At 39.0% G+C, this 22861-nt stretch overlaps 1 protein-coding gene across 2 annotated transcripts in view; it reads left to right on the plus strand.

The window, feature by feature from the left end:
* The first annotated feature begins 4324 nt into the window (after positions 1-4324).
* igsf3 (immunoglobulin superfamily, member 3) overlaps positions 4325-22861 on the plus strand; it is a 137203-nt gene continuing 118666 nt past the window's right edge. The window contains exons 1-2 of one of the 2 annotated variants that reach the window (XM_053496470.1): positions 4325-4824; positions 4925-5410. In XM_053496470.1, the coding sequence (XP_053352445.1) occupies positions 5371-5410 (40 nt within the window). In that variant the 5' untranslated portion in view covers positions 4325-4824; positions 4925-5370. The remainder of the gene's footprint in view (positions 4825-4924; positions 5411-22861) is intronic. The other variant, XM_053496471.1, reaches the window with a different exon arrangement.

Consider the following 22861-nt stretch of genomic DNA (forward strand, 5'->3'; position numbering starts at 1 on the left):
ATCCCAATGTTTAACTAATTCCAGCACAATGTCATTCCACAAAAACACAAATAAAACGCTGGTCTGACAGGGAAGAATGTGCAGGGTTCAAAACTTCATATATGAACTTGTGAAATACAGTGGGGCAAAAAAATATTTAGTCAGCCACCAATTGTGCAAGTTCTCCACTTACAAAGATGAGAGAGGCCTGTAATTTTCATCATAGGTATGCAACAACTATGAGAGACAAAATAAGAAAAGAAAATTCAGAAAATCACATTGTAGGATTTTTAAAGGATTTATTTGCAAATTATGGTGAAAAAAAAGTATGTTGCTGGTATTTTGGCCCATTCCTCCATGCAGATCTCCTTTAGAGCAGTGATGTTTTTGGGGCCGTCGCTGGGCAACATGGACTTTCAACTTCCTCCAAAGATTGTCTATGGGGTTGAGATCTGAAGACTGGCTAGGCCACTCCAGAACCTTCAAATGCTTCGTATGAAGTCATTCCTTCATTGCCCGGGCGGTGTGTTTGGGATCATTGTCATGCTGTAAGAACCAACCACGTTTCATCTTTAATGCCCTTGCTGATAGGAAGAGGTTTACACTCAAAATCTCATGATACATGACCCCACTTATCCTTTCCTTTACACGGATCAGTTGTCCTGGTCCCTTTGCAGAAAAACAGCCCCAAAGCATGATGTTTCCACCCCCATGCTTCACAGTAAGTATGTTGTTCTTAAGATGCAACTTAGCATTTTTTTCTCCTCCAAACACGACAAGTTGACTTTTTACCAAAAAGTTCTATTTTGGTTTCATTTGACCATATGACATTCTCCCAATCCTCTTCTGGATCATCCAAATGCTCTCTAGCAAACTTCAGACGGGACTGGACATGTACTGGCTTAAGCAGGGGGACACGTCTGGCACTGCAGGACTTGAGTCCCTGGCGGCGCAGTGTGTTACTGATGGTAGCCTTTGTTACTTTGGTCCCAGCTCTCTGCATTCACTAGGTCCCCCCATGTGGTTCTGGGATTTTTGCTCACAGTTCTTGTGATCTTTTTGACCTTACAGGGTAAGATCTTGCATGGAGCCCCAGGTCGAGGGAGATTATCAGTGGTCTTATACTGTATTTCTTCCATTTTCAAATAATTGCTCCCACAGTTGATTTCTTCACACCAACCTGCTAACCTATTGCAAATTCAATCTTCCCAGTCTGGTGTAGGTCTACAGTTTTGTTTCTGGTGTCCTTTAACAGCTCTTTGGTCTTGGCCATAGTGGACTTTGTATTGTGACTGTTTAAGGTGGTGGACAGGTATACCTATGATGAAAATTACAGGCCTCTCTCATATTTTAAGTAATTGGTGGCTGACTAAATACTTTTTTAGTGGCTGACTAAATCCTTTTTTGCCCCACTGTATACCCATTTACATGTTTCATTTGAACCACAAGAATCTCCATCTATGCTGACATATTTATTTCATGTTATAAAATAAATTGCTTATCTCACACGGTTGACCTTACTTGCTAGTGTTTAAAGTAGTGTCACTGCAAACACCTTCACTCTTCAGATCCACATCACATCATTGCCGGATTGCTTCTGTGATGCACTATTTCCCTGCTAAAAGATCCATTCATCTCCATGAACTCACTTTCATATTAGTCTTATTTAAAGCAACTAACCAGCTCTTACTCACTGTGATACTATCCCCTTTGTCTACACTCAGTGGAAAATCACCGATAGGAGAAATATTTTCTGGTAATGACAAGCTGCACAACATACTGTCCAGGTGCACATAAGGTAGAATGACCTCTCAGATGACATTATCATTATTGCATCACCCTGCCAAAATCTGCTCATATCCTGTTTCATCTACTTTCATTTTATCTGTGTGAGATTGGCAGGTGCAGTTGACCTTGTGCTGAATTCTCCCCACTGTTTGGAGGTGATTCTAGTGAAAGTGAAATGATAAAATAAAGTAATGATAAATGATAACAGCTTATACAAACAGCACATCATTTCATTTCACAATTATTACTATTATTATTATTATTATTATTATTGTTGTTGTTGTTGTTGTTGTTATTATTATTATTATTATTATTATTATTACAATAATCATTTTAACTACATTTCAGGTTTTGTTTAGAAAGTATTTAAAAACACATGGCTAATGTTTAAGCAATTACTAAAATATTGAAGTTGTTTTGTCTTTGCTTTTTATTGCTCTTCTTTGCTATCATCAATCTTTTAAAATTACAAATACAATAGTTAGATCCATGCATTCCTGCGAACCTACACTTTCAATGCTCATTGCATTGTCATTTATAATGAATAAAATGAAAGCTGTTTGATTACATATACACTGATCAGCCATAACATTATGATCACCAGCATAATATTGAGTATGTCCTCCCTTTTGTCACCAAAACAGCAGCTCATGGTCCTGGTCTGCAGTGGTCAATACCTACCAAAAATAGTGGACCTCCAATGTTATAGTGCACATATGTTAAGGTCATATGTGGCCAAGGCTTACTGATATGCTTGGGGACAAAAGGCTGGCCTGTGCAATCTGATCCAATAGAAGAGCTACTGTAGCTCAAATTGCTGAAAAGTTAAATGCTCGTTCCTATAAAACGGTATTAGAACACACACACACACACACACACACACATATATATAAATTGAACCATAGATATCAATGTAGGGGCCAAGCAGTGCCCCTGTAAAGAAGTTACTAGCCATGGCTAATGCATAATTAAAATCTAAAATATTGCAGTGTTCAGTTGTAAATTGTTGGTATTATAACAACAGCATTATGTTTTACAGGTGAGTAAAACATTTTTTTAATTAACATTGTAAAAAGGACATAAGTTGATAGCTGTCACCAATTCCCCTATATTATGCAAATTTTTGACATACCAGATTTCCAGACAAGAATACATTATACAGAAACACATGCAAATTGGGTAAGGAAACGCAAGCAGGAAAAAGATCCTCTTTTAATTATCTTCTTTAAATAATCAATTATTTTACTCACTATCAGTGTGATATCATTTGTAGCCTATTAAAGTTCAGCCAGGACCACACCAGTTTATAAAAGGGCAGCTGAAAGTGCTGCTACACCATTACTTGATGGAATTTTTTTATAATACAGGGCTCTACTGTGTTAAACACATGCTGCACTTGCAGTCAAAGATGACGTTAATTTCATATAAAACAGAAATTGGAGTTTTCCTGGAAAAAAATGTTTTTATCTTACTGCATCTATTAATGTTAGATGGAGTCCAGTGCTATCAATTGCACTTTGAACCTTTCAATATTTCAATGCAATTTTAAACCGCTTCTTGCACTGCTGATCAGTCTTAATCTTAGTGATTCTTCCGTTTTATGTTACTGAGGCTATACAGATTAAGCACCCTTCAATAAGGTGCCAGCATCTTCTGGAATTGCATCAGGTACAACCAAGCACTTCTCTCTATCATGTGAATTTTTTTTCAGTAATGAGCAGTTACCCCAGCACTCATGGACTTAAGGTGCCATTAACTTCTGAAGTAGTACAGATGCTGATAATGACAATGCCGATGATGTACTGTAAATTTGTACTGTACTGTATTATTTGTAATGTTTGTCACAATCTCAACAATCTTTGTGGTAAAAAAAGTTTTTGGAAAATATATGCAAGTAAAAAAAGTTTAAAGTTTTGATTCACAAAACTTTTAACTTTTTTTACTTGCATATATTTCCATATTTTTTCTTGCTATATAAATATTTAATTAAACTTTGCCAACATTTTAATTTAACTAAATTGCATATTTAACACAAAAACAATTGCCAAAAATCACAACTGCAGGGTGATTTAGCACATGTGCCAAAACTGTGAGAAGTGTACAGGTATTTGTAGTGTTTTCCAAATTTACACAAAGTCACACCAGACCAATTTCAACATAATATTTGACAATTGTTCCCTTTTACCTGCTTGTAAATCAAAAATATCATGAAAACATATATTCTCTATCACACACACACACATGCACACACACACACAATACCACTAGACACCAGTCTTTGCGAAACAGATTTTGATGTTGATCAAAATAGTTCTATTTGTTTGGAATTCTACTAATAAACAAAAATCTATAATATAAAAACCAAGTTCAAACAATTTTTACATGCTAATGGATTTTATAAATTGTGTTGGGGCATGCATCTTATTGCAATGTACGCGTTTAGTTTTTGCAGCTAGGGGGCGTGGTGAGAGAAGGCGCTCACGCTTTCTGGGCGGAGAAACCGGCGGAAGGGGGAGGAGCCTGCTAGTTTTGAAATATGAAGACGGACAAGGAAAAACCGAGCTTTTTTTCTTACTGGATGGTGCAAGAATAAAAAAAAAAACATGAACAATTTAAGCTTTTGGAAAGAAGCTGTTAACTGGAACATTTGATTCTCTCAGACGCTGAATCGGTTGAGTGAACAGTTCCCGACGGGATTTATCAGGAACCACGAATGTTCATACAAACATTACTGTTTTTTTTTAAGAATTCGGAACATTTCGTGTTTTGGGTGCTATTTGCTTAGAGCGTTTATTTGTTTTCGTCACTGTTATACAAAACAGTTTTTGGTTTGTTTGTTTGTTTGCTTGCTTGTTTTGTGCCCTGAAGACCCACACGCGCTTTCTGGGACACAGCGCGCGCGAGAGACGTCTGAGCAGGGAAAGCACTGCGGCGTGAGGTGCGCGTGACTGAACGCAAAACTGTTTTTTTTTTTTTTGCTATTGACCGCAGTTTGAAAGTGAACATGGGATGGGCGACCTTAGATGGGCACTTTTTCCCACTCCTCTGCTGCTAAAGGTGAGACGTCGCAGGAGGAGCATCTCCACCGTACACGCACACTGCTAATAATATATATATATTTTTTACACGCACACACATGTACGAGCGCGCGCGCTAGCGTCAGCTGCTGAACTGAAGAACACGACGCCGAGCTGTTAAGGTGTCCTTCATCTTTCCGGACCAAGACGCTACTGGTTTTTCTTCGAGGACTCGGATCGGAGGCGGTCAGTCACCCGCTTCCTCTCTGCTCGTTTGCTCTCAGGCGTAGGCAGGCGGCTCTAGCTGTTACAGAAGACGTCTCAACGGACTCGACACGATACTGGATATTAATATCTAACATATAAGGGAGTATATAGTGCTGGTGTCTAAACTGTGGGGACACACACACACACGCCCACTCACACGCACGGATATTCGTGTTTCCCCAGGAGCGACACGGAGCTGAAATCTCGGTGTTGGGGAATTATAGCTGCTGGGGGTCAGTGTTGGACCTGCAGTGTGAGCAAGAGGAGGAAGTTTGAGGTGGTTTTGAGAGCGACACTGGGACACACTTATTCTCCAGCGATGGACATCAAATGGCTATTTATAGCCTGTGTCCTTTTGGGTAAGTCGTGTTTTTTTTCTTTTTACCTGGAGTGGTAGGATTCGTTCTGTCTGTCTCCTCCAGCAGCACGAAATGAAAATGAATGGACTTGTCTCTCTCTCTCTCTCTCTCTCTCTCTCTCTCTCTTTCTCACTGTCTGTCTCTCATCTCAGCACTGTTTAATCTATTGGCATGGTGATTACAAAAGCTCCTATGGAATTTCAGCCTTGCCTTATTTCATTCATTAGCAGATACCAGAGGATAAACCAGGCTAACACACTGAATTAAAGCTTTTTGTCGAATGCGATTCAATGCAAATAAATGCCTTGGATTTTTGTTACCTCAGACTGTAGGTTGTTTGTTTTACACGGCAGGCTGATTGTTTGACCATTATCCAAAGTCCTGACTGGTGTTAATAGACTAATCCATCCACCTTACTTACATTTACATTTAGGCATTTGGCAGACGCCCTTATCCTGAGTGACTTACAAAAGTGCTTTGAAGTTTCTGTCATTGGATAGATCCTTAGATCCACTGGTTACTAACTAAGTACAATCTGTCGAATACTTTTAGGAAGGTTTTTTTTTTGTGGGCGGGGGGTTAACCCAAATGTGTAAAAACTACTTTTAGAAAATGCCTAAGAAGATATCTAAAATTACATTTAGAAATCTTGACTTATGGTACTTAGTTAGTAGCCTAGTAACCACTGTAAGGAGCTATCTGATGACAGAAACTTCAAAGCACTTGTGTAAGTTGGTAATGCAAATGTAAGTAACGTGGATGTGAGCGTCTATTAACACCAGTCACCACTTTGGATAATGACCAACCAATCGGTCTGACATAAAAATTAAAGTCCAGTCATTAGTATAAAATACCATAATAATAGTATTTCCTGTAAGTATGGTGTGATACAATTTCCTCACAATTTCTTGGCACAAGGAAATAAAGAGACGTGGACAGATTGGGGGAGGATTTTGTCGATGGTTTCTTTCAAAACACAGGTCCTGCTGTGACTGATCAGCTTTTGCATGTACATTAGAGCTCAGCTTGAGGTTTAATATTCTTTCCCGAGTCCACTGGAGAAGATCAGTACTGCAATATACGAGCGAATAAATTGTGTAAACATTGGACAGACGGATCAATGCCAGCACTCTCCTGATTCAGCTGATGGGCCTTGACTAATGTCTAAGGTCCTGACCTCGCATTTCCAGTGTGGCCCAAAGTTGTGATGAGGTGGATTACTACAAGGATGGACGTTCTTGGAGTCAGAAAAGCTCACATGGTCTCCTGAGAGCACACACATGCACAAACACATACACACACCTGAGTGAGCTCAGATGATTTGCCATGCCATTATGCTGTGCTTGTAGTGGAGGTTGGCAGCGTGATAGTGTATGCCAGTCACAGATTACACACTTCTTGGAAAACACTGTGTTTGTAACCTCTCCACAATAGCATCATTTTCTAAGGCTTTGTTTTTCTATGGGTCTGATCCTGGCAGGATTTGTTTGTAGATTTTGTTGCTGTTAGCTAATGTGAGCATTACTTAGGTCTATTTATGAGGCACTTATCGAATTCCTGCTCACTCTTTCTTTAGGATAATCCAAGTCTAAATGTGTACATATGCTTTGGAACATAGATGTGCATTTGTATGCAAACACAGTCTTTAGCGTCCCGCCTTTCCATATCATTTACATATCTCTGCCTCAGTCACACACGCCTCCCCCTCACAAACACACCCATTCTCACACCCATTCAAATACACTCCATGCATCTAAACAAACAACAGATGGCTTTACTTTCCTGGACAAGAGGCATGTTAGTTCCGCAGAGAGGAAGGAGATGAGGTGGGAATGGAGCCTGTCCCCACTGTGAGCTTTCCTAACATATCAAAGATTTGTCTCTTGCTGCCAGATTTCTACTTTCTCCTGAGTACGTAGGTTCACATAACAAAGTGTTTTTAATTGAACTATAAAATTACTTTTACATTTCAGTAGAATTTGATTGAATTGTCTGCTTTCAAAGAGGAAAAAAATCTGAAGTATGAAGTATTGGACTTGGGAATAGATGCATTTACACAGCATAGCAGGATCAATCTGCCATATGCCCAAATTAGTCAGTTTGGGGCCGACACTTTTTAGTTAATTTTTTTTTTCTTCTGCTCCATTTATATTGTTTTCCACGTTTACTACTGAATGTACAGTACCAGTCAAAGATTATACACACCATCCTATGCTAAGGTGTATTAATGCTAAAAACATTACAAATATAACAGAAGAAGTATGGAATTATGTAGTCAATGTGCATAATAACACAGAATATGTTTTATGTTTTTATATGTTTTAAGTAGCCACTTATTCAGGAACCATCTGTTCACCCTCTCTATGTCTAATAAAGACTCACATTTGGACTCATCAGATCAAAGGACAGTATTGGTTCTAATCTAATGATTTGATGTCCATTCCATGCGGCACGGTGCTGTAGTGGTTAGCCATGTCGCCTTGCACCTCCAGGGTCCAGGTTCAATTCCTGTCTCTGTGTGCATAAAGTCTGCATGTTCTTGTCGTGCTTGGTGGGTTTCCTCCGGGTACTCCGGTTTTCTCCCACAGTCCAAAGTCCTGCAGATTAGGCTAATTGGTTTCCCAAATTGCCCGTTGTGTGGATTGGCACCCTGTCCAGGATGTACACTGCCTCGTGCCCTAAGTCTCCTGGGATAGGCTCCAGGCCCTCCGTGACCCTGAATACAGGATAAAGTGGTATAGACGATGAGTAAGTGAGAGAGTAATGTCCATTCCTTATGTTTCTTGGGCCAAGCAAATACCTTCTGCTTGTTGTTCTTCCAAGGTAGTGGTTTCCTTGCCGCGATTTGACCAAGAAGCAGACGATGTCTGCTGCTTGAACTCTAAAAAGCGTTTTGTGGGCTCTACTCTGAGGTGCTGTGAATTGTCAGATTCTGAGGCTGGTCATTCTAATAAACTTATTCCCTGCAGCAATGTTCACTTATGGTCTTCTTTTCCTGGGAAGGTCTTCATGAGAACCAGTTTCATTATAGCATTTGATGGTTTTATCATTTGATTGTTAACTTAACTTGGGGATACATTCAAAGTTTTTGAGATTTCTACCCTGTGAATCTGAAGAGAGTATGTCATAAATGTGTCAAGCTGTCGTTAAACCTTGAACACAATTATTTTTTTTTACTACATACTTCTTCATATGTGTTCTTTCATAATTTGGGTGTTTTCAGCATTAATGTGCAGTTAACTGAAGGAGAAGGTGTTTTTAAACTTATGTAAGTGTCACAGCAGCATTTGGATAGAAACTAGCTAGGTAATGTTAATTTAAATGTTTTATGATGGATTGCAACTAAACAATATCCCAGATTTCTCACTACTTATGGTCTCTGGGATATTGTTTAATTGCAATCCATCATAGAGCATTTAAATAAACAGTATCTAGCTAGTTTCTCTTTATCTAATAAAGACAGAAAATCTCACATTTGGACTCATCAGGTCAGAGTGTTGGTGTTAGATCAGTTTTTCCACTGATTCCATGCGGCACGGTGCTGTAGTGGTTAGCACTGTCGCCTTTAATCTCCAGGGTCCAGGTTCGATTCCCGGCCAGGCTCGATTACTGTCTCTATGCGCATGGAGTTTGCTTGTGAATCTCTCGATAAACTTTTTAAATCTGCTGCAGCCATGTCAAAGTGTGTTAGAAAGAAAATGTGTCCTGATTCTTCCAACCATTTAATTTTCTTCCAATTTAAGTGTTCTTTGGTTAAAAAACATTGTTAACGATGATTAAAGTGTCTATGTGCGTTTGTTATGAGCATCTCAGCGAAACTCAACATTGTGATGTGCATCACCTTTTCCTGCCACATCATAAAATGAGGCCTCTGTCTGGCTGGGAATGAGCCTATTACAGAGAAACCGCTGCGCTGAATTTAGACCGGCGGGGCTGCAGGTGATCTAGGGAATTTAGAAGTGGCATACTAGACACCTCAGACGTGGCTAAGGGTTGATTTTATTAAGCAGGTAGACAGGAGAATTTGAGGGAGAGAACATGGCTGTGGATCTGAGTCATTCTTTATTTTCAGTGTGAATTTCCAGAGAGGAGAAAACGTATTCTTCTTTTTCATTCTTCGAAAGCATTTTTTTTCTTTCCTCCCACGCCCCTTCTCTTTCCTCTCTCGCTTTCTCTTTTCATCTATTTTATTTTCTAAATCTGGTCAAAAAGCAACAAGAGAGGCTGAAACGTGCATTCTCGTTTGCACTTCGTATGCTTCGAAAATACTACAGGTAAATACTACAAGTAAATAGGAAGTTTTTCTTGTGATTTATGTGTTGGAAAGAATAAAGTTTAAATGGAATAATATAGTCTTCTAATTGTTTTAACAAATGAAATAAATGATAAACCCTTTTTGTTTGTATTTATACCTAACTTTTATAATAATTATGTAACTATTAGAATTATATAACTATAGTTATTTGTATAGTTATTAATATTATTATTATTGCTACTATTGTTAATATATAGTTTTTTTTTTTTGTTTGTTTTTTTACCATGTGTAACCAGGTAACTGCACTCAGGTTACCTCATGTTTTGAGGCCAGTTCAACAACCTATTGTGAGAAGATACAAGAAATGTGAGCAGACATGCAGAAGTAGCTTTTTAAGAGAACATCTGCTGATAAGGATAAATTCCTTAATTAATGTGTAGCTGATTCTGTTATCGAAATAATAGATATTTGATGTTTGGACATGGCGCCAACATGATGGTTTATCAGCATCCATTTACAATTTTATCTTCTATCATGTTTCACGGCACTTTAATAGGAATTGTGCCAAAGAAAGGAGTGAAAGAGCATGTTTGAGATGGAGTGTGAGAACGTTTAGCGGTTAGGCAAATTGAGTGGTTGGTGCACTTGGAAAAATTGGCGATAGTTAGAAGAAATTGACGATCACCATAATAGCTATCCATTTACATGGCCGACAGAAATTGTGTTGTTGGCATTATTAAGAGTGACAAAAATAAAGTGTGCTGTACCTCATGAAATAAGATTCCTTTTTTTTATTTTTATTTTTAATTGGTATAAATCTTGTATGAATCTAACCTACAATATTGTCTGGCTTTGCAGCAAAGTGACACAACGTCTTTGTCTTATGCATCCTAGCTTTCCTTATCCTTTCTGCTGTGGGTATCTTTAATCTCAAATAAATAACCTCAAAAAAATAAATAGATAAATAATAATAATTATATATATATATATATATATATATATAATATTTGTGTGTGTGTCGATTATCAGAGGGACTTCACCCTATATTAATTCAAGAAGTATCTCAGCTGCTGTCCAACACAAAGCATAGAGTAGTTTATTTTATTTACATTTCATAAAGAGTTAATAACTTGTCGCATTTGTTTACAGTCCTGAGTTTTAAAAGCGTTTCTAACCTTTATTAATGGGTAATTAAACAAAATAAACTCTGATGCGATTTTAGCTCCAGGTGGCTCATAACCAGCTCCCCATCCTTCCTCCCCTCCGAGCCACAGGCGATATTATCGTCAACTGGTGATAATTAGGATGTGCGATAGGACATTGACACACACGATCTCACTCTGTGGGGGAAAAAAAAGAATTACATTTGTTAGCCCAGATGTCATGAAGTTTAAAAAGAGACTGGGCTTTCCTTTAGCCTACAACACAGGGTGTAATAAGGTCAAACTGAGTGGGCTTTAAGTTCACAAACCACTGTGCAGTAAACTAGTATGCCCAGATGCCTTGATTACTGTTCCATATCCTTTTTTTTTTCTAAAAACTTATTACCAGTAAAAGTCATGTAGATTTTGTAGCAAGAGGAAAAAAATGGGTCATTAAGTTCAAATGGAGCATGGTTAGCGTATGTTCTTCTGTCAAGCACCTACACTTTCTGTATCTCTGAAGTGTTTTTGTGTTGTTCGTATTGTTTCTCATGCTGCGTGAGAAACAGACCTGAAGAAACGTGTTCAGCCTGACAGCTCAGACTCCATGGTTTAGAGTGAGAGCCTGCTGTGCTCAGAGCAAAGTGGAGCCGTTCGCCTCAGCAGGACCGCCTGTACTCAACAGAATGCTCAACTATGCCATGTCATATAAAATACCGGCAAACTCCATACACACACACCCACACCCATGCATTCACTCACTGACCTGTGTAGTAGTGGGATACTGGTGGTCATTCAGGCACATCAGTAACATTTCAGTGCTTGTCTGATGGTGTGAGAACATTCTCGTCTTTTAAAGATCCAAGAACGTGATGGTATTGACACACTCCCAGTGGTTGGTCTCCCAAATGAGTGAAAAGCATCATATTAGAGTCCAGATTCCTTCTTAATTTGTCTGTGACATTTAAGCTCTGGGAAAGAAAACCAGTCATTTGCTAAAAGTCAATACACATTATTAATACACAATACACAGAATTTAACATTGGGACATCTGAAGGATAGTTTTCTCTGTACTGTACATCTCCAGAAGTACTCATTTTCTAACAGGATTTAGAAGCATTATTAAAAAAAATATTCTTTTCTCATTAGCACGACTGTACGTTTTTTTTTTTTGTTGTTTTTTTCAGTGCAAATTACTAAGAAATATAAACATAGCTTGTTAAAACTGCTCCTAGTGCTCTGATGCTGGAATTGTCCTCGAAGGAGGTCATGCAGGTTGGGGGTTTGAATCGGGTGTGTCTTGATTTCTCTTTCAGTTTTATCACTATCTCTGTAGCCTCATTTTTCTCTGTGTCTGAAGGCTAATTTAAAGCTTTTCTTTGTCTTAGGCACAGGTAAATGAGAAGCGCTGGGCATTTGTTCGGTCAGTGTTTGCCTAAAGAGGCACTGATAATGTGGAACAAATGTGTGTGTTCGTGTCTGTGTGCGTTTGTTTGTTAACACATCCCTCCCTTGGCTGGTAAACAGGTTTTTTTTCCCCCCCAACTCCTGCAATCCCCTCCCTGCCTCAGGCTGTCTCAGCGTTACAGAGCAGCAGGATCAACACGCCCCCTCGCAATAAAACTTTCCTCAACATGCTTATCTCTGAGCAGGGGTCCGCCTTTAATCACAAGTCTTTTTTTTTTTTGTGTTACCTTTCACAAAGGAAATCCTGGTATGTCCATTTGTTAGGGTAGAACAGCTGAAAACACACCCCAAATTATGGACTGATGCAAAACGCAGACCCACACAAGCAGATGGAAATGTTTGTATCCCCAGAGTGACTTCAGAGCATGTCAGTCATGTAAGGTATTAGCCACAGTGCTATTGGACCCTCCTTAAATTAAAATAAAAGATAATCTCATATGATAATCATCTGTTTTTCTTTTTTTAAATACGTGCATGAGGCTTCATCCTGGAGTAATCGTTTCAGGGCATGGTACAACTCAATCATGCCGAGTGTGAAAGCGCACTAACACTGTTTAAGAATACAGCCTCATTTACTCCTAGTACAGAGATGTGAGCCTCTATAATTAGCTTTGGAGGAATGTGATTGCGAATGCATTGAAATAATCTGAATTTCTGTATGCCAAATGTAATCATCCAAAAGTAGTCATGATCTGTTTAATATTTAGGTAAGAAGAATTTAAATAAAAAAAAATTTTTGTCACACACACTTATACGTAAAATTTAAAGTGCTTGTACAACCTGGGCAACCGCTGATGACCTAAATTAAAAACAGAGTTTTCAATTAAGAATATAAAGTATGAAATAAGAGTAATTCTTTTTACAAATATAGAAAAAAATATAGAAAAACCTTAGCTGTAATAATTTAAAATTTACAATATGTACAAGTAATATAGAATTGAATTGAAATGGCATTTGGATATGGAAAAGCATGTCCCATCATGAGCAAGACGTGCAGAATAAGATGCAAAATATGTAATGTGTAATGTGCATCGTGATAAGTGGTGAGAATGTTATTGTGTGAGAAAGCAAATCAGAGTATTTTGTCCTGTGTGGTGTTGTGATTTGAGAGCCCGTATAGCCTGCGGGAAGAAGCTTCTCCTCAGTCTCTCTGTATTGGCCCTTAGGGAGCGGAAGCACTTTGCTGACGGCAACAGAAAGAAAAGTCTATCGGAGTGGCTGAGGTCCTTTTGCAATCTTCCTGGCCTTGGTCCAGCACTGCTTGTTGTAGATCGAAGGAGCTGTTCCTAAACCAGGTTAATATGTTTCCCGTCAGGATGCTCTCTATGGTGCAGGAATAAACAATCCTAAGCAACTTAAAGGGCATTCTGAAGTCTTTCAAGCGTCTGAGGTGGTAGAGACGCTGCCAGTCCTTCTTCAACCCGGTGTTGATGTGACAGGACCATGACAGGTCCTGCATGATGTGAACATGGCGATATCTAAAGCTGTCCACTGTCTCCACTGGGTTCTCATTGATGATGAGGGTCTGGTAGTTCTCATGCTTTGTACTGAAGTCCACTATCTGCTTCTTTGTCTTGCTGGCCTTAAGGAGGAGGTTGTTCTTCTGGCACCAGTTCTCCAGATAACCTCCTCCAGGCAGGCCGTCTCATTGTCGTCGGTAATCCGGCCAACCACGACGGTGTGGCCAGCAAACTTGATAATGGTGGTGGAGTTGGTAGTGGCCAAGCAGTCTTAGGTGTACAGTAAGTACAGCAGGGGGCTCAGAACACAGCCTTGGGGGGCTCCAGTGCTGAGGATGAGAGAAGCTGAGACGTGTATGCCCATCCTTATTGCCTGTTGTCTGAGAAATTAGAAAATTGTAGATCTACTGGCACAGAGATGGGCTGAGTCACCAAGCTCTAGCTTGGTGGTGAGTGTGAATTCTCTCTCTTGGTGTCCAGGTAGGTAAGTGATGTATGAAGAAGGTGAGAGATGGCATCATCTGTTGAGCGGTTCCGGCTGTAAGCAAACTGTAGTGGATCTAATGTTTCCGGTAGAGAAGAGATGATGAAGTCTTTGTCCAGTCGGTCAAAGCACTTCATCACTACTGAGGTCAGGGCAACAGCATGGTAGTCGTAGAAACTGAGCATGTGTAGTTTAAATAGTTTCTTGTTTAAGTCTAATGCAGAGCTCAGCATTGAGTCATTCCCAGACATTTTCTGTAGCAGGAGGGTTACACAGATAGACTAAGCAACGTTATGCATTAAATTAATAAAAAAAAGTTTATTTTCAATAAGAAAACTTTAAATCCAAGAATATAAAATGCAACATTAAATTCTATATATATATAAACTACTGTTAAAGGAGTTCCTGGGAGGCCAGTGTTTTAGACTTGAAGCAGACAGTCTGATCTTGGCTCCAACGTTCTGATAAAACTTTCTACACTGATGATGTCCAAGCACTAGTAAAATGCTGGGATAAGTGTGTTAGTGTGAGAGGGTGGTATACAGTATAGAGAAATAAAGGGAGTTTTTACTTTCATGACTGTGTTCTGTTATTCTGTGCAATCAGAAGTCCTGGTTTGGCCTCTCATAGGTTGGTGTAAAGGTAAGCAATGAGTTTGATTTAATTTTAAAAAGTGTGGAGGCAACTTATTTCCCGATTTCTTTGTGTGTTTTTTTTTTTTTTTTTTTTTTGTAAAGCATTGTGGCTAGAGCAGGTCTTTAAGAACTGGAGCCTACTACCTCATTGCTTTCCTCAGGAACAGAAGCATGACTAAAGATTTAGGAGAAGGACAAGAAAAGGAGGGCAGGAGGAAGGGATTTATCTCCCTGCAGGGCTGTTGTTTATTTTACTCCCCACAACAGCATAAAAGCATAGTGTGACTAACAATCACTACAAACAATAACACACCCACACCTAGAGGCTAATTAATACCCATTTAGCTTCATTTGTAATCCGAAGCAAACATACGAACTGAAATTGAGCACAGAACTGAAAGCTGTCGTTCACAAAGAGTCCATATGCAATTGCAATTAGAGCTGATGTTTACTAAGAATACAGCCTGCAAAAATTGCTTCAATAGCTGTATAAGAGTAGAGCGAAAGAGAGATAGCAACTGGCAACAGCTCGGTTTGGTGTGTGTGCGTGAGTGAGTGAGTGAGTGACAGGTCTGTTTGCTCCTGTCTGATGTGTTTGCTCTGTACAGGCTGTGTGCTTGGAGGTTCGCTAAGCAGATTCAGTCTCCTAATGCATGGCTGCTGATGATAAGCTACCACTCTGTGTAATGGACAAAAAGAAATAGTGTGTGTGTGTATGTGTGAGAGAGAGAGGGAGAGATGGAAAGAGATGTTTGGATGTAAAAATTGCTAGTGAAGAGGAAAAAGATGATGGTATAAGTGGAGCAGGTGTCTGTGGGAGGTCATATCGGACACTCTAAGAGCTCAGACAGGGACTGGGTCGCAGACGGGACATTAGGCTATGGCTCAGCGGATTGCCCATAAACACTAAATATTTTAATATCTCTTTTGTTGATGGATGAAATGGGGGAAATGGGTGGAGGTAGACCTAATGCCTAGAATTATTCATGAGGGGAGGGGGAGGAGTATAGGAGCATGGATGAAGGGTACAGATGTGGCCTTGGTATCCATGGAATCCAGTTGCACACACTTTGCACTTCTCTTCAAATAAATAATAAAATAAAATAAATAAATAAATAAAAAGCCCCAAGAGTTGACAACCAAACACAAGGTTAGATGTATGGTGGACCAGAGAGGGTTGTGAATCACTGGTGGATAACATGTTCCCAGCATGTATATAATAGTATGACATGGTCCTTAGAGGAAAAGTGAAATATGGAATTGCACAACAGGGGAAGGGAACAGGATTGCGTTTGAGCGTGTAAACCCTACTCTGCAGGGCCTCTAAACCAGAAATTCATAAATTATGAAACATGTATGTCTCTAAATTACAGGACTCCTCCGTGTTCTCCATTTCCCGGACTCCAGTCCTCGTTTCCTTCTGCAGCGTTTCCCTGAACTAACCTACCTGATGCAGTTCATTAGTATATGAACAGACTCGCTGCGCCGACATGGATGTGTTAATACGCGAATACACTTCTGCTTACGAACCATTGTTGTAAATGTCAGTTTATACCAAATGCATTTTTGAGCATTTTTTATTTTACTTTCACTATTAAAACATTTAACCAATGTTAAACCTGTGACGACATTTGCAATAAGCACATTTTCTTCTGCGTGTGCATGTAAGTGCAAGTTTTTAACTCCATAATTCAGCTGTCGCACACAACTACAATTTGTAAGTTTTGAGACAAATAGTAGTGGGTCATACAACTAAGTCTACAGGAATGTTATGGGCTACACAAATACGAGGCAGTCCTAAAAACCTTTTTAGATACCACCATGTTTCATTTTTGGAAAGCAGTTGTAAATTAACTTTTTTTTTTTGTTTGTGTGTGTGTGAAGAGCAGTGGTGTCCAAACTGGTCATCAGCTTGAGTTACAAATGAGAAACTGATTGAGCTGTGTAAGAAACTCTCAACATCTCTCCCATATTTTATTTGTTTCTGCTTTTGCATTTGTGTTTTTTTTTTTTTTGTACAAAGTAATATTACTTTGATATTATTGTGAGGGGAAAAAATGTTACGAATTTCTTCATCCATCTACTGTTTTGTTTCTCAACATAAAGTCATATGACTGACTCAGTGGAAGAATAGAAGTCAAATCCACAGACGTGAAAAATACACTGACATTTGTATTAAAAGTGGATTTATAAGTGTGACGGTAAACAGTAAGGAGCAAACACAATGTCATGTATGTCAGAAATCTGGTCGACTGTAGGAAGGTATTTCTTTGTGTGAACTGAAAATGGTTATCCCCTTCTCAAGCTCTTGTCTGTGTGAAGTTGGATTAAATCCAAGGATCGTTTGAACCTGGATGTTGCAGTGGAAATGAGATGTGCCTGTTTCAAGCAGACCACTTGATTTTATTTATTTATTTTTTGAAAAGCTGGGACCTATAAGCCAAGTGCAAGAGAATATCCCTTTGTTTTTTTTTACTTTCTTTCTTTAGTCTTAATGACATATGATATATGATGATGTTCTGGATTCTTTATCACGTGGTAGCAACGTTTTGGATTCACAGAAAAAGTCCATTTGGGTTTGTTTGCACAAATGGTGAGGGAGTCCAAGGTATAAATATAAATATTTTTTCCCAAAATGATGTAAAAAGTTTTTATTAACTTCATACCTTTGGCTTGGCTTTCTGCAAAGATGATGTTTGGTAAGGAGTCGGTGTCTTAAATTCTATGAATAAAGGTGGATAAAAAAATAGTCATAAGTTTCCAGGGTCATTTTTTATATCTTACCTATTGATCTTAAACTAAAAATAAAATCAACACAGAACTGCAGCTTTGAGACCAGAAGTGTGTTGTTGTCTTTCAGAGCTTTGTGAGAATGTAAGGGGATGTTAGTGTGAAGTGGCTTACGGCTTGTCTTTGGGAATGCTGGTAAATTTGAGAGCATGTGGTTGAGCTGGGCTCATGGGGTACTAATGATGTACAAGCTGTGGTATTGAAGAGGCAGGATGTACAGCAGCCGATGGCTGGCGTGTGGGTGTTTTTTTTTTGTTTTTGTTTTTTTAATGTGTGTGTGTGTGTGAGAGAGAGAGAGAAGTGCTGTAGTAGTAGCAATCATCAGAAGAGTGTCTTGTCTGTGGTCTTATGTGCCCTTTAACCCCTTTTCAGGGTAAGCTGCTGATTCATTGCGAGCAGTAAACCATGCCGTGTTCTGACATGCATCTGATTCTCTGTGTTACCTTTCACGTCACACACATGTTTGAACCATGTCATGCACATCACACACACAGCTCAGATTAAGGTCTTGGCTTGCTCTGTGTAGCTAGTTGGTCTCCAGTGTTGGGGGATTTTACTTTTTAAAGTAACTAATTACATTACGTTACTGTCTTCAAAAAGTAATCAGTTACGTTACAGCGTTGCTTTCTGATATAAGTAACTAGTTCAAATACTTATGCTTTGCAGAAAATAAAAAAAACTCATTTGTGATTCCTCATGCATGTTGTTTTAGTCAAGACATTTATAATTATTCTACCATCATCACTCCAGCGGTAGCTTCACCGCACGTTTTTGCGCTGTGATTACGTTTCCATCTTTCTGCGCGTCGGTCCTCGCATAGTCAAACCGGATAGGTGAGATAGGGCTATAACAGCAGGAATAACAGAGGGGGATATTGGGGGGCAGGGCTTGTAGGACTTTTACATACACTCACACACACACACATTGTTTGGGAATGACTGCTGTCAGGCTCACGGATTACATAAATTGTCTGAATAACGGATTACATTATGTACTTAAACAGCGGACCTAACGCGTTAGACTACTCGTTACATCAAAAAAAGTAATCCAAGTACTCTAACGCGTTACCGCGATACCCCCAACACTGTTGGTCTCTTGTGTGTGTGCGTTTCATGCGTGTGCATTTCCTGGATGTCTTAGCTTTGTGTGCAAGTCCAGGTCTCGGGGCGAGTCTTTTTAACTCTATGGCACTGTTTAGACTTTTGTAGTCCAGATCAGGATGGATTTAAGTGCACTTATTAGAATGTGGACAGATTATACAGACACCAGACAGAGAGAGACCGAGAGATTGGAAATTAATTGCAGCACGCATGAGTAATTTTATTCACATGCTTTGTTTTTGCTTTATGATGAGAATGATGTTGGTATTGCGCAGCCCTTTGAGAGTAGATAACTATATGCTTTGCTCAATAGTTTATGGCCACTGAGCCCTTCAAAGCAAAGTAGTGGTGTTATTGAAAGGCCAGCTCTCTCTCTCACCTATTGCACTTAACAGCAGATTTCCTTTTGAAGTACATGACAGTGCAGCCGTCGAGAGCTAAATAGTCAGCCATTATTGCGGCGGTCTCCCACTTTTCAGTTTGTGAGTTGTCCATTAGCGTAGAAGGATGGTCAAAATACTCATCACTAATGACTAGATAGTCTAAGCTAGCCTTGTAAGTGCATTCGTGCTCCTTGTTGGCATTGTAATACACCAGCCTTTCAACAACAGCTACTAATGCAAGCTGTAGATATGCTTAATGGTTTCTGAAGAGCTCAAGTACTTTGTAATAGCAGTGATGGCGCCGTCGCTGTTCATACACACACGACGTGCATGTCTCTTAATACTCCTCACACTCCTTAAAACTCCCTATGTTTTTCTCTGTTCTGTAATGTTTAAAATACTGATGCTTTTTTTTTCTATTTCTGGTTACATTCTGAACGTGTCGGTCCCACTCCAGTCCGCTCCAGATCTCTTGCTACCTGCTGTTCACCTGTTACCTCATAGCTGTGGTTTAAAGGAAATAGCTTTTTGGGGAAATTGAGTGGAAACTCAAATTCAGTTGGGCAGATGTGAGCCTCTATTTAAGATAAGACCACAGTGTAAAAGAGTGTAATGCCCTGCAGGCAGGCACCGTGATCCTCCATCTGTACAATGCCTCAGTGCTGCATCCCTCCACTCGTACCGAGCAAATGAATGGCAGAGTGTTTGGGGGCAACACACAGCATCATTCTTGTGTCAGTACAGACCTGGTTAGATGTGTAGGTCAGGAAGGGTTGTTTTAGCCGACAATAAATTGAAAACATATTTCTTGTTTTGTATGTCTGTGTATTATGGGTTAGTAGGACTATGGCCTCCAGGTTATTCCATTTCCTCTCTAAGTGGCTTCCTTTGGGTCAGATTTTTTTTTTTTTTTTTTGAGCTTTAAAGTTACCTGGTACAACTCTATATTGGTTATTTGCCCTGTGGGTGTTTCATATTTGTCAATCTCAACAGCACCAAATCTTCTGCTTGGCTGTAGTATAGTATGTAAATATAAATATTGAATTCCTGAGACTGTACTCCTATTATTAATGCTATGTAGCAGGTGGATGAGTTTTTGTGAGCTGGTGAAGGTGAAAGGTGTCATAGCTGTCATCTGTTTTGCTCTTTGTGATTCTTACAGCCATAAAAATATGATCATGTATACCTGCAACATCTAAAGCTCTGAAAAGGGAAGTGGCAGGACAACATCCCACAGGGACTTTGAGTACGCTGCCTACTGGTTTCATGCCTATTTGTTACAGATATACCTCAGCATACAAATTAATTCATTTCAGATGCGAGTTCTTGAGGCGATAGAATGCAGATAATCCATTCCAGCCACCCAAAAATATCACCAATTTTACCAGTTTTCAGCACTATTATCATATTTTTGCATATAACAATCAAAACAATTAGAAAACACATTTAATTGAAGTAAAATATGAAATAAGTAGACAGTAAGCATTTCTTAATGTATGATTCCTTTTGGCACCGGCTTTAAAAAAAACAACTGTCACCCTCTTTTCTTCTTGCTATCGTCCGCGATACCATTCTTAAGATCAATGCTGTGTTTACTAAATCATGCACAAAATGCAAAAAAAAAACAAAAAAAACAACACTACAAAAATAGGAAAACTCGCAAAAAATACATAAAACTTAGCTGGCGTTTGGTTGGTTTCAGTTTGTTCCCCTGTATGTTGAAAATGCTTCACTTGCCAGTCAAAATTTCGGTTCTTGAGGCAAAAATTCTAAATGCGGGGCGTTTGTATGCTGAGAATCCATTGTACTTGCTTTTTATTTTATTTAATCTGAAATTTGACATACAATTTGTCAATTTACCTTTTTTTTTTTTTTTTTTGTAAAAGGTTTGTTAAATGTGTTCAGGTTTATTCTTTATCTTTACTTTTTGTGGAAATCAGTTGAGCTTGCAGGGCTATGCAGAAACCCAGGACACCATGAGGCACAAAAACCATGAGAAATCTGATTAATACAGATAAAAACAATTTACATTTTCATGTCAGTACAAAGCAGCAGTTTTACTGTTTTGATAAGCAATTAAACATCATCAGCGAAAGAACAGAACAAAACCACACCATTTTAACTGTTGTTTATATCAGATCCGAATTTATTGAGTAAAGCAGATTTTTTACCTAGATAATTTTTTTTTCTTGTTTCCAAACAGGCACGTGAACTATGCAATAAAATAGACAAAAAAGGCATCTTAATTATACAAGCCAATAACATTCAAGTTGAGGATGAATCGGTGTGTAATAATCGATGTGAGTTTCCATGTGTTAAGATGTTTTTGTCTTGTTTTGGGTTGGCGGGACACACTCAAGGGTCAGTTCTTTCTCAGGGGCAAAGCTGTAACTTTCAAGCACAAATCTTTATAGATAAGAGCTTGTCTTTTTATTAGTACTAATTTCAAGAGAGTAAGGAAAAAAAGAGACTGGTGATGGTGACTTTGCAAGTGATAACAGGAACTTGTTCCACAGAATTTGCACACCATGAAATGTAATTATAAACTGCTAAATATTATGTCATAAATCACTGACAAGTTACTGTGGGGAACAAACTGTTATGCTGTTTTTGGAAAACTGTCAACTTCAGGGTGGAAGCACATGACACCCTATCATTGAGTATTTTCCGATAGTAGTGCAACCCTATTTTGTTTTGATTCTTAATTATCACAGCTTTTTTTTTTGCAGGTGTAATTCCTTAACACTATTATTTCATCATTATTTTATCATTATTTATAACGTCAAAACAAATGATTAGTGTTTTATTTTAATATTTATGTCATTTTTAACTTGCCGTTTCCTGGTTTAGCATGGTGAGGTTACTAAAGTGCATTTTTTGTAAATATACTGAAATATACCAAAGCAGGATGCCGGAGAGAGTGAGGTGTTAACTGACAATTAAAGTAATGCAGAGCTTAGAGTTCTACCTGCAATATTGAAAATATTAGCAGGGTGAAACATTTGAAACCTCTACTTGCCACTGTGGGTAATTTCACAAGCTAGTGCAATAGTCTACTACCATTTGGTGGACGGAAGGCAATAATTTCAGACCCTGCTTGCATTGTTATTGCTCTGCTGCAGGCTGAGTTACATTACTGTGTGACTGTTGTTCACCCACAGCTGTGTGTGTGTGAGACTGAGTGTGAAGTGTGTGCAGTGTGCACACATTAGTGTGCGCTGTCTGTTCTTCACAGGGTCTGAGTAGGTGTTGTCCTTTTCCTCTGGCCTCTCTGGATTGAAATGGAACACAACTGTTCCTGTCCTTTTCTTGCTATACCACTCAAACTGCCGCATCTTCTGTCTCAGGTGTTTTTTCAAACATGTCTGTGTGTGTGTGCTGCTGCTGCTTTTCCAGACTGCTTATTCCAAGCATAAAGCCTATGAACCCGAGGGGAGGGGGGGGGGGGAATAAAGAAGTCTGAAGTAAGCTTTAGATTTGCTGGTTTCCTGGCTTTTGTGTTCTTGGCAAAGAATTAAGGTGTGAATTTGAAGTGATGTCTTTATGCACCTGAGAAATGAAAGTAATCGCTTAGCTGCCCAGGCATGCATTTGTGACGTGCGATTATATGAGTGGAGATTAGGAGCATAGTCTCAGACCCTAATAAGGCTGTTTCTCAGGAGAGCAGATTAGAGTTGCACTTGAGTGGTTGGATTAGTGTTTGATTCTCCCATCTGTTGACCTGTGCACAATCCT

Source organism: Clarias gariepinus, chromosome 5 (genome assembly GCF_024256425.1).
Source record: "Clarias gariepinus isolate MV-2021 ecotype Netherlands chromosome 5, CGAR_prim_01v2, whole genome shotgun sequence".
NCBI classification, from domain to species: Eukaryota; Metazoa; Chordata; class Actinopteri; order Siluriformes; family Clariidae; genus Clarias; species Clarias gariepinus.